Genomic DNA, 13,223 nt, shown 5'->3' with positions numbered 1-13,223 from the left:
GGTGTGTCCCCGAACCGGATCGGTACGACCTGGATCGGTTTGGTACGATACCGGTACTGGTGCCTACCGGTACATTGGCACGGCCGGTATCGCAGATCTTGGTTGCATCAATGCTAATCCTTTTTATTTAGCAGTGATACCCTCTGAATTTGTTAGAATGCATCTACTACTATTTTTTCTAAATATACTACTAGAAAAGCATACATGGGCCAAGATGAGGAATATAGTTTTGATAATGAGACATGGCAAAGTTCAACAGTTGCAAAGGACTCATCATGAACTCATCTTCTTCCACACGAAAAAATTATACTCTATTTTACCTTCATTAGTCTGAACTTTCTTCTTAGGAGAATAGTGTTCCCATTTAATGCAACCAGCCTAAGCCTTAATGTAAAATTTATGCCATTCAATGGTACACAAATAGTCTCTTCCATTCCTCTCATCCTCAAACACAAGAAGAGATTAAAGGAATAGAGAGTTAAAGACCCCTTAAGCATCCCTGTGGGCTCTAATGGTGTACTGGGGTGGATCGGGTCGAGTCGGGTCATAGGGTAGGTATCCCAAAATTGCCCCAAAAATCAAACGGAAAGTTGGATCAGGTCAGAATTTACTAAACTTAGACCCCACCTGAAAAATGGAACGAGTCCAATTTTAGAGCTTGACCCTGCCCCATGGGTCCTTCAAATCGGGTTGGATCGGGTCTAAGCGGGTCGGGCAGGGCCGGGTCGGGTCACGGGTCCACCCGACCCATTTGCAGCCTTACTTTCAATTTTCTTGTCAATAACTTTTGATTTTATTTTAAAATTCTCTTTGAAGCACATTTGATCTGTTCAAGGAGTTTCACTACAATGTTTTGTTTTTGTTATTCTTGCAGCTCCAATATATGGCACGGCCATTACAAATGCGACTTTACCATTTTATGAAGTATATATGCTATTTGTGCTTCCTTGCATATGGCCGTGGAACAAGGCATTATGTATATTATGTTTATACATTAAGTGCTATATTCAGTCAAATGATAATCAAATGCGCAAAAACTGAAACATATGGACATGCAAAATGTCTTCAATGATAAACTTTCAGATGGCTTTGTGATTAAGAAAAGTCAGTTTCTGAACATTATGATAACATGATTGACTCTTCAAGCTGCTTTTTTAATTTTAATTATATTCGTACTTCTCTGCATATCTTGCAGCTGAGCATGAGGATTGATTTCAAGTTCTCCATATATACAAAGATTCTGTAATCAGGAAAAAAATTCATTTTATAAAGCTACAACCATGAGTTATTTCTTTCTTTCTTTTCTTTTCAGGATTTTGAATAGCTCAAGTGCTTTGCATTCGTACGATGCTCTTCTTTGGCTTTTGCGGTATGATGTTTAATCTTGTTAAGGCGTATTGCATTTCAATGCTGCCTACTGAATAATGGTGATATTTTCCGGATGTTGCTGTATTTGAACCACATGTTCCGTCTTTTTCTTCTTGATTGTGTTAGTATTATTTGCACTCTAATTATTCGGTTTGATGGTTAAACCATATATCTCTTAAACTTATTTTTTCCATACAATTTTGAAGGGCATTACAAGAATTGTCTCATATGCTTCCACTTTGCCCTCCGAAGGAGCCTTCAGATTGTTCATCTTTCACTTCAAATGAGGTACTCCTCCCTGTGACAAATTCTAAGTTATCAATCTTAGTCTATGTAAGGCCATTTATATGCATCATTCTATATGCATACTTGCTTTTCCTTTTTATTCTGCAATAGAAAGCACTAAATATTTGGATTTCTTATATATTATTATAATATATAATATAATGGTGGTTGAAGTGAGTAGGTTGGGGAATTGTCTTGGCGACTGCTGATATATGTCAATACAAGGGTCAGTGAGGAAGGTTTCTAAATTTCACCAGGAGGCTTTTTGGTATTGGCTACAATTGATCATGGACTAGATTAGTTTTAAAGTTGTGGTCATAACTAATGAGTCAAAATTTTTGTCCTTGCAAGAAGTTGATGTTCTTTTTTTTTGCTATTTTTTGTTTTTCAAAAATAAAAAAATCCTCTATATTAGTCTCATATTTTGCAAGTTCTTGAAGATTTGGAAGTATTATAAAGTTGCATTTTGAAGCAATTTAAAGCAAAAGTAAATTATCAACTCAGTATTATAGAGCTCCTATATGTTAGATATTTAAATTGTAATTTAGATTGCCATCAATCAACAAAGTGGTATATTACATTTTAAATTTCATTTTAGCATTTTATTTTTTAGAAAATTATTTTCATTTTTTAAGGCCACATCATTGAAATAGTGCACTTAGAGATTTAAAAAAAATTAATCACTCAATAATGATTTCTAATTTATGTGATCGTTTTGATTTTTATTTATTTCTTTTAATATCTTCCATGGTTCACCATATCGACCCGTACTGAGTGTACCTTACCATGTTAGTAAGGTTCCGAGGTTTGGTATGATTTTAGGGGTAGAATCTTCTTGTATCGGTGCAACCTACCGGTTTGTCCAGTTTTTTATTGTATAGACTTGTACCGCCACCTAGCATACTAGTAAAGTATCAGTAAGGTGTCAAGATTCGGTGCAACATGGTGGTTGAATTGACTTGTACTTGGTGGAACTGTCTGGTTTTGTGTTGTACCTATCCGCACCACCTAGTTTTAGGCGGTTCCATGATTGGGTGTAAAAAAGTCTTCCAGCATTATGTCTGTACGAGAGTTGCACCGTACCGTACTAGCTATCCCACATGGTATTGATAAGGTATTGGTACAGTACTTAGTATCCGATACCGGTACAACAAACCTTAATTTTTTTATTTTTGAGTAATATGTTTTGGATTTTATTGTAATTGTCAATTGAAATGATGAAATCTAGAGTCGTAATCGATGGAATTTTTGAAATCAAAAACTCGTAAGGTATGATCAAATCCAATGCAAGTTTATGATCCTTGATGAGAAAGTTGGTGCAAGTAGTGATGTAGGAACAGGGCTAGTATTGCAAGGCAAGGTTTGTAGTATCGGTACCGGTACTCGACCGGTACAATGGTGGTACATTCCATTTCTTGATACCGATACTTGGTATAGGGGCATACCAAGTATTTGTTCACTATTAGCAAGAGTCTATATGCTCAGTATGGGCCGATATGTACAAACCATTAGCCCCATGAACTGAGGTGAAGGGGAATGCAATTGGCGGTGGATCGAGTGCCGACCTCCGTCGGCCTTCGCCACCGTCCACCGATCTCTCTCCCTCTCTCTCTCCCCCCCTCTTTTCTCTCTCTTTTCCTCTTTCCCATGGTCTGCGTCGCCCTCCCCTCTATCGGTACAGGCCTGACACGGCACGATGCGAGCCTGTACCAACTCTTGCCACCGGAAATCCGGTACGGTGCCCATTATCGGTTCCACTGACCTTGGTCTAAACCTGGTTCCCTTTGGTGGATTGATGGTTCCAAGCCTGGATGTAAGGGGTTGAGAGTTGGTACTGGGTTGACATCTAGTCTAATTGTAAAAGCATGCCTAGTAATGAATTCAATCCAAATCTAGTATTTTTGAATGCTTGGCTGCCTTTGTTTTGTATGCCACAACCTAACTTGATTGCAGTAAGAAGTGGAAAGTAGCTAATTTTTGGATTAATTGTTTCAACCAAAACAGAAACGCTTGGTGGAGGAATCATAAAGCCGATCCCAAAATAATCGAGACATGGCTTGATGTTTACGGTTATACGTAGAATATGTCTAAGTGCAGTTAAGATGAAAATACATAGATGGAATCACAATTGAAGAGTTTTTCGTTGTTGTAAAGTCCATACAACTGTTGCTAATGGGGGCAAAAAGGAGGGGTTTGCTGGTCGGATCATAGGCCCCCGAAGTTTTGAAATGCTTCTTTTTGTCCTCTAATCTGACCTCTTCTCTTTGATTACCATAGCCTTCTTTCCCCCTTTCCTTGTTTGAGTGGACATAGCTCCCGCTTCCACTTCTAAATGTGGACCCCATGCTAGTCCAAGTTGGAATTGTACTTATTTTGTTGCTTGAATAGCACATGAGAGTATTTGTCTACTCATTATTGAGGTTTAAGTTTGCTAGTAGAGGGACATGTTGTGTAGCATGAGTTGGGATTTATAGATGGATAGATATTCTTTCTTGAGAAAAAGATTGGACAAGGTTTGGAACTTTGGATATTCTTTATTGAATTGTTTTTGCAACTCACATTTTCAGGATAGTAGCTATGGTCTGCTGAACCGGTCGGAACCGACCGGTTCAGCCTGTATCGTACCGGTACCGACCTCCACTGGTATGGTACAGCGGTGGATTTCGGTTCCGACCCCAAAGAGGTCAAAACTGAACGATTCCTTGCCCGTACCGGTGCAAATTGCACCGGTACTCGTGGGGAAGAAGGGGGAAGAGAGGAGAAGAGAAGAGGAGAGAGGGGAAGAAGACCTCTCGCGCTCCTGGGCCTTTTTCTTCCTCCCGAGCACCTCGCAGGGAAGAAGACCTCCCTTGTTCGCAGGAGAAGGGGGGAAAGAGAGGAGAAGAGAGGAGAGAGGGAAGAAGAGAGGAGGAGCTCGGGAAGAAGAAGAGAAGGAAAAAAAAAAGAAAAGAAAAAGAGAGAGAGAGAGGCCGCGGGGAGCGGGCACGGGCGCGAGTGGGGAAACGCGTCCCCCGACTCATGCCTGCGCGCGTTCCACGCGGTGGGAATCGCGGTCCGCGCGCAAGGAACTATGCGCGAGGCAGCGAGCCCACTCGCTGCCCCGCGTGAGCGCTTTTAATGCGGCAAAGTGGCATTAAATGCCACTCTGTAGCATAACGCGTCCGTGCGCGCATCTGTGCTTTTCTTCTTTCTTCTTTTTTTTTTAGAATCGGTTTCGTACGGGTTCCAACCGGTATCGGTCTTCACCGTTATGTCGGTTCGGTCGGTTCTGCGTACTTTGATAGTAGCAGATAATTGTAATTCCTTAAGTTTGGCTACATTTGCCTTGTTTTATTCATTTGGTACCTTAGATTTTTACTCTATTCTAGTTTTTTGAATTCATTGACCTGGCAAACCCATTTTTGTGGCAAGCTCATGGGCCTCTGGTGCAGTTATTGGGTTGATCACTCGATTGTTAGTCAGCCACAATTATCAGAGAAAAACACTAATATCTAATTGCTCGTTGTCCCGTTTTCAACCCCATCTCTACCTTTGTGGCTTATGGCTCTCCCTCGTTCATGGCTTGCAATCCTTCTCTCCCTTGATCCATGGTGCCAATGTCTGGTAGCTGATGATTGGCAGTCAATTTTGGCGAAATGTCCATCTTATTGTGTTCCCTCTTCTTTCCACCATCTGCAACCCTAGGCCCTCTTCCTTGGCTACTGGCAATGCAAAGATGGTTTGGCGAGGATTCCTTCACTATAACGGCAGCAAAACCATATTTGAGAGATTATGGATGGTGTATCTTGATGCTATTCATGGCAATGGCGACTACAATTATTGAATTTGCTAGTGGAGTGATTGTTGGATGGGTACTCTAGGGCAAGGTAGAGGTGGATTATTGAGGTTGCTTTCCCCCTTGGTATTTTTTTAAAACCTTTTTGCTTGTTGACCCTTGTGGGTGCTACCATTTGACTTGGGCAGTTTAGATAGTTGAATCACTTGGGTCGATGGGCCATATGAGTTTTTCTCAAAGCTAGGTTTTGAGACCAACAGAACCTAGTTAGCCAGGTTAGTGACGAGTTGATGGGTCGACCCACCAAGGTCGACTAGGTCCCAGAACACTTCTTTATTTATTTATAGTAGTGTTCTAATTAAAGCTAAGGGTTAGATTCTCATGAATTGGTCTCTAGGACCAATACTAGACATGATCTGGTGTGAGCAAGGTACGCCAAACCGGTACCGGTCGGTGTATCGGTGGCGATCCGAACCGAATCAGTCTCGGTTCGGGCTATACCGAACCGATACTGACCAGGTCCGCCGCAGGAGCGCTGCCCCGTTGCATGGCCTCGGGCGCGCTGCCCCGCACGCGGGGCCGGGCTTGTTTCTCTGCATGCGGGACACGCTTCCATGGGCGAGGCCGCGCGCATGGGCGTGCTTCGTTGTGTTTCCCTGCGTGCACGGGGGTGCTTCCCCTCGCGATGCCGCGCACGCGGTCGCGTTTCCCGGCCTTTCTTTTTCTTTTTTTTTCTTTTCTTTTCCTTCTCTTCTTTCTAAAGCTTTCTCCTTTTCCTTTCTTCTCCTGTCTCCTTCTCTCTTATCCTCTCTTTCCCCCTTCTCCCGCGAGCAAGGAAGGGCGAATAGAGCTCTTGGGAGGAGGGTGATCCTCGTTGAGGTGCTTGGGAGGGGGTCGGCCCGAGGCCCGGCCTCCCTTCTTCTTCTTCTCTTCTTTCCTCTTCTTCCTCTTCTTTCTTCCTTTCTTCCCTCTTCTTCCCTCTTCTTCCTCTTCTTCCCTGCGCGCACGAGCGCGCTGCCCCACACGTACCGGTGCGAACCGGTCTGGTTCGCATCAGTATGCTGCGTGAATTGGTCGGTTTTGCCCCCTTTAAGGCCGGAACCGGACCGGTCCGGTCGGGTACGTGCTGGTTCAGCATACCATGGGTGTGAGAGGTGATGTTAAGCACTAGTTATAGTTGAATTGTGCTTGTATTCCATTGTATTAAGCAATGTTGTCAAAGTTGCTCTGACTGCTCTCTTAGGTGCTGATGTGAGGTGAGTAACCTGATACGGAGGGCATACTGAGTCACTGTACCAGCATGGTATTGGTACGAGATCCAATACCGAGATTACGAACCATGGTCCCTAAGTTTTGTGGGTTTATAGGGGCAACGTTTAAATGAGTGCTTGGGACAAAGTGATTGGTGTTAGGGTCACACGTCTCCAAGTCCAACACTATGTTTTCTCATCTCTTTGCCCACTATTTTAGAGTTATGTTAGCTTTATCATAAGGGCATGTTGGTCTTTTGGAGCCATTATAGATAACATTCTACTACAGGATGCTAATTGATATACTTTTGCTTCCTTGTGTTCATAAACATGTTATGGAAAAAGTGGTATTCTGTTGCGATGTTTTGAAAAATGTGGAAAACGACATCTAATGCTGAAAATGATTATATTTAGGAAACTGAAACTTGAATAATTAATATTATGATGTTCGTGTTGTACATAGATATATAATTATTTTTATTTTTGGTTGCTTTTATTGTTCTTCTCATAAATTAGCGCCTTGTTTTCTTCAAGCAAGCATCTTTTCGGTGCATATTGCCTCGAGTAATATGGGAATCCTGTCACTTTATAGGCACTTTTTGTTTTCGACAACTTTGATCTCAAGGCTTTTTGAACCTATGCCTACCTTGTGCCAACCCTGTACTGCTTGGTACATTTTTTTTTTCTTTTTTAAATTTTGTTTGCTCATTCTTATATAGTCTTATCGAGACATGTGACTCATGTATTGAGGATCGTGCTACAGTGGCTAGCAATTGATACTGTGTGATCCTTGAATGTATTTGCTTTTATTCTATAACATATTTTCTGTAATTTTTTCATTTAGTACCTTTTTAATTGTCTGAGTCATTATTTTATACGGGCAAGATATAGTTGAGTTAATTGTTTTGGTCTTGAAGACTTTGCTAGTTAGAGTTGGTTGGCAAGATATATGGAGCTGTTTGATGCACGGACTACCTATGTTCAGCAATGTCACTCCAATTGTAAGTTTTGCTTGCCTTCTTTTGTCAAATAATTTGTTGAGGATACAATTTATTTGGTAATGCTGGTTCTTGGAATTGTTTCTGTATTGTTCACATAATTTCTAATTTTCTGGCACTATATTTTGATTAATATTTATTTTCACTGAGGCATATTTTGTGTTGGAGAAAAAGCATGCTATTTTTTTTTATGTTTGAATATTTTTGTTACCGTTACTCAGATATGTGAACAACCATTATAAGTTTCTTTGAGACGATGGCTATTTGAATGTTTTATCTGCCGGTAAAATTTAGATATGCTTTAATAACTAGCTCAGCCATGCTAATGTGGTGCACTGTGTATTAATGCAGGTAGATGTTGCTTTGACGCTACTCAGCAATATGGTTTTGCAAGTGAGTTGCCTTTCCCTAATTGTGTAATTTCCTTTGAGATATTTTTGAAGATTAGCTCTTTAGTATCCAAGAGAAAATCTTTCCAACTTTTTGTTATGTTTCAGCAGCTAATTTGGACTCTTGGACATTTTAGGTTCTAGTCATACCTTTTCCTTTACTTTTTCAGGATCCAATCGGTTTAGCTATTGTTCCTCAAGATATGTGGGATTTGCGGATATTTAAGAATATGCCATCATCGTATGTCTTCTGAATGACTTATATATATTCGTTTCAGATTGCTTTCTTTGTTAGCAGATGATGTTCAGGATTCTGGTTTGATTTCTGCCTGTCTTGTTATAAGACCTTTTAACACTAAGGTTCATGTGTTTGTTTGGTTTCAGCTTCTGTACAATACTTATTTATACATCCATGAAAGAGCCAGTTTCCTCCTCTTCTCCTCATTCTTTTATTTCATTCTCTGATCACTTATGGATATCTTCTAGTTGGATTACTGTTTTGAGTACTCATCTTCTCTAGACATGTTTCTTATTGCATTCAGAAACTTGTAGAAATCTTTTGACTGACTTCCTTAAGGAGAGCATGCATTCTTGCATGAGTTTAAAATATCTTTTTTGTAATTTACATACTACCAACCATAATTTTGACCTTTTTTGCATTCGATTCAGTTGATATCATATTTAAAACTTATGAGGATGTAACCTTAAGGAACAAGTTTTATGTAGAAGATTGTTAAAACTACTTTTGAGCTTTTCAACTTAATATTCTTCCATGAGGAGTAACCAATTGCTTATTAAGTTCCAAATACATAGGAGATGAAGTAACTCCTTTAGGATGTATGGCCATCATCTTTAGAAGATTTGGCATATTGGCTATTGAATTAGAATGCCCATCATTTGAACATGCACTAGCATCAAGGTTGCAATGACAGAGATAAATATATAGCAAGGATTCAAATGTCATAGGAACGGGATGGTACCTCTGATGTTGTACTGTTCCAATAGAAAACGGACATTGATATGCCTTGCAAGATGCTCGAACCACCTAGAATTTGTGCCCTGCACTATCGATAGGTACCGGCTAGTTCGGTCTAGTACCGAGCTTGAATTGATAGGGACCTGATTTCAAAAAGTAAAAAAAGAGTTGGGCTCTCTCTTACTTTTAGGGGCTCCCATGGCTTTTTGGGACCCTTTTGAGCAAGAGGAAGAGAGAGGGATAGAGAAAGAGGAAGAGAAATAGAGGAGTGGTGGAGAGAAGGGAAGGAGGGTAGTGCAATGGGTGATGGTGCTAGCACTAGCACTCTATTGTTACACAAAAAAAAAGAGCAGCCTAGTGCGTGAGGGCATGAGGCCCAATACTAGCACTAAGGTGTTTCGAACCGGTACCAGTAGGCATACTGGTGGCCTATCGAACCGGTTCATTGCTCTTGGTACCGTTTCGGTACCGGGCCCATACCGAGAGCCAGAGAAGATGAGATGAAAGAGAGAGCAAGTGGGGGAGGGAGGGAGAAGGAGAGGCCTCTCCCGCCCGCGGAGGGCCGTGGGGGGCCGGCGGAGGCCTCTCCTTCTCTTTTTCTTCTCCAGCTCCGGTTGGGTTCTGTCGATACGGGCTGTGTACCGTTTTCCACGGCTGAACCGTACCGGTCAGGGTCTGGATTAGTACGGTACGTGCTGAACCGGCTGGTACGGGCCGGTTCAGCATACCATGTAATCAAACACCAAACTAACTTTAACATATAATCGAAAAACAAGATTAATTAATATTCATTTTAGACATCAAAAATTTTTGAAAAACAAAAAACAAAACAAATGCATCCACGTATGGTATCAGTATGCAACATCATACCTTGAGTTGGCATGGTATGGATCGATAATGTAGCAATCTATGAGAAACCAGTACCATGGTTGGTACTGGTATTTAAAACCTTGATTAAGAGTGATATACTTGTCAAATTTGACTCGGCACTTCCCTTGAATGTTTTTTTATTTCTTTCTAAAGTGTCATTAGGCATTTCAATTGTAACATTGAAATTTCATAGTTAAATGTCAACATAATAATAATGTGTTATTAATTTCAAGAGCGATATTGAGGACTATTCTTACTTGCAAACATGCAAAAGTACGAGCACTATGAATAACTTTTCTACAAGATCTTATCATAATTATATAGACTAATGCTGGTATTGGAATTTATACAAAGTACAAACTTGAAGTATCACCTTTTTTGTGTTAATCCTTAAAAGTCAAAACTATAATATTGAAAAGCATGGGGATTGACACCAGGTTAATCTCCATTGATCAATAAACAGAAAATCAGTGAATCCGTATTCTTTGTTACCGGTTGTACTTATTAAAATGATAGTGAATAGTAATGCCAAGCGTCCTTATCTAAGATGATGTTATTTCAAGTTTTTCCATGCCTTTTTATGGCATCCATTTATGTTACTTTATGTCTTCTTCTCTTTTTTCCCTAATTTGCCGACATAAACTAAAGTACCCTTTTTAGGGAAGTCCCCTTAGATCTTCCCTATACATGCCCATGTCAAAATAATCAAGGTTTTAGTACCACGGGATAGGGTCGTCTTGGTTTTCCTATGGAACTGGATGCCCCATGTCTCAACACTCGAGATGGTGGATGTCCCTATCCAATCTCAGTCGATTTCTTGACTTGTCTTGTCCCGGCAATCAAGTTGCGGGATGCTCTGCTATCCTACGATCATTTAAAACCTCTATCTCAATCGATTCTAGATCACTTCATTTTCAATTTGTGTAGCTCTTATAGCTCCTTAAATATACCTATTTGATTTGAGCAAGGTCCACCGTACTGACCTGTACCGACCATACTATACCGATAAGGTACCAAGGTTTGGCAATATAGATCTGAACCGGTTTATACCGGTCTAAGACAAACAAAACCATCTCGTATTGTCCATTTTCCGGCGATACGGTGGCTAGGAGTGAGAAGAAGTGTTGGAGGCCTATCTTGGTGTAGATGCGTACCGAACCGTATTGATAGTACCATACCGAACCGATAATTTACAGGCTAGGTTTGGAACCCTTGTTGCAGCCCTCGAGAAGCTGGAAAGTACTCATGTGGTGTTATCGGTACCCATGTTGTTTACCTTGGTCTTGGGTTTTCTCATTTCTAATACTCAACTTGTTTTCTTTTACCGTATTTGTTGTCGGACATTCTGTGCCATATAGCATCAAAATCCTTATTGCTTTTCTATAAAAAAATTCTCTTTAAGTTGTCAAGGTGTGCATCAATCACTTAATACCACAAGGGCACTTTTCCGCTTTATCCAACCAAATATGATCGTAGTACACGTCTTCATCCATCTTTGCATTATTTTCATAGAACATTCCAATTAATGGAACTACTTATTTGTGATTTCTCTTGTCCTAATCTTATTCTTGCTTCTATTTTCAATAAAATTGCATTCCTTATATTCTATCCTTGTTTAACTATTCTAAGTTCTAACACCCATGCTTTCAGCTTTCTTCCATAATTCCAATTTAGCATTAATCTTTTTTCCTCTCATTATTCAACAATATTCATATGCAATTTTGCATATACTGCATACCATGGTAGATCTTCTTGAATATTATCAATAAGTTTATTTATTATTGGCATCAAGACTCAAAATGCTCTTGTACAAAAACAATTCCTTATGCTCGCCATTGATGCAGCATATTTTTTATCATGAGGTCTCTCCAAGTTGATGAAGATCATGCGTAGACTTTTTATATTTTCTTATATTTTTCTATTGTATGCCTAAGAAGTTACCGTCCATTGTTGACCTTTTTGTCATTAAACCTAATTAGTTATTTGAGATTGTCATCTTTTTCTTAATCTTGCATTTGTTGGTCCTTTGCAGGCTCGGCAAACATTAGATAGCCAATAAGAATCTTAACTTTGTTTTGTCACTATGTGAGATACTTAACTTTGTTCATGGATGGCCCTAGATTATTTAGTACTATTTTTTTTTTCATTGGTTTAAAAGCATTTGCTGTCATGCTAAGGTGTCCCATTTTAGTTTTGTTCCTATGGTGAGTATGGGAGTAATGAGATTCTAAGTCACACCCAGACATATTGCATTCAAGGGCCATTTAGTGGTTTAAGCATGAAACAATATGAACTCATCTAATTTATGACTTTTTAAATTTTAAATAGTGGAATCTGATTTTCATATTTTCTGTTCTCTTGGTCTTTTTAGTTTGATGAGCATTGGAAGTCAACATATTTATTTGTTATGTTACGACTATTGTATTTTTTTGATAGGATATGCCTTTTGTTTCTATGCAACAACTGTAGCAATGTAATTCGCTGTTGAGATAATGAGTTCATAATTTTTATTTTTACATTCAGTTTTAGCTAGTACATTTATTACTCATCTCAGCTTCATTTTTTAATCTTGATGCATCTGTACTGTATGGTTCTTCATAATTTATTGTTTGCTAGTATGACTATCCTAGGTCTCAACTCCCAGCGGGACGCCCCACTGGACATCGAGATGGGGTACGGTCCAGAGTGTCGGGACAGGACCGTCTCGCCATGGTCCTAGCATCGGCATGTCTTGTGACATCTCCTGTCTCATGTGTCGAGACGACGTGGGATGGGCACACTCCTTTCTATGGGCAAACTGGGATAGCCCCGTCCCATGGGATTTAAAACCCCTATGACTATATAATACACACACACACACACACACACACCCACCCCCCCACACCCACTCATGATATGGTAACCTATGTATCCATCGGTCTTTCTGGGGGTGCAAACTTGAAGTTGCTACTTATTTTTGCATATCTATTAACTTAGGTTTGCCATTTTCTTATAATTAATTTTGTACCCTTTTTGTTGCTCCATTAATTGCATACTTGCTGTAGGTCTGCCTTGTATTTCATTGCTTGCTACTTCTCAAGATCAGGTGTTCAGGTATTCCTTTTCTTCTTGTTGAACAATTTCATGATATAATATTTTATTGAGTCTATTGTTTATTTGGGTCACTAGGCTGTTGATTAATTTAGAGTTTGTGTTTAGATTCTGTCATGAGACTGTCTTTCGATTGGTCTTATTTACATTATAATAATGCTTTGGAGATGCAAATAATTTCCTATTTACACCCTGCCGTTTTTCTTCATCATCCATGCTCTT

The 13,223-nt window shown here is 39.8% G+C and overlaps 1 protein-coding gene across 9 annotated transcripts in view; it reads left to right on the top strand.

Annotated features, from left to right (window-relative positions):
- The window catches only part of ATM (Serine/Threonine-kinase ATM-like protein), an 84,153-nt gene that overhangs the window by 13,522 nt on the left and 57,408 nt on the right, over positions 1–13,223 (top strand). For all 9 annotated transcript variants that reach the window (XR_015967572.2, XR_015967573.2, XR_015967574.2 and 6 more), the window contains exons 11-16: positions 1,313–1,369; positions 1,575–1,656; positions 7,596–7,679; positions 8,028–8,069; positions 8,236–8,306; positions 12,956–13,004. Coding sequence is in view for 6 of the 9 variants with exons in the window: in XM_088701880.2 (XP_088558006.1) it covers positions 1,313–1,369; positions 1,575–1,656; positions 7,596–7,679; positions 8,028–8,069; positions 8,236–8,306; positions 12,956–13,004 (385 nt within the window). In the remaining 3 variants the exon portion in view is untranslated. The remainder of the gene's footprint in view (positions 1–1,312; positions 1,370–1,574; positions 1,657–7,595; positions 7,680–8,027; positions 8,070–8,235; positions 8,307–12,955; positions 13,005–13,223) is intronic.

The sequence above is a fragment of the Phoenix dactylifera genome, chromosome 7 (assembly GCF_051530095.1).
Source record: "Phoenix dactylifera cultivar Ajwa chromosome 7, Ajwa_hap1_PhDact_Kaust_v1.1, whole genome shotgun sequence".
Taxonomy (NCBI): Eukaryota; Viridiplantae; Streptophyta; class Magnoliopsida; order Arecales; family Arecaceae; genus Phoenix; species Phoenix dactylifera.
Note: the sequence above shows the minus strand (reverse complement) of the source record. Positions and strands in the feature narration are given on the sequence as shown.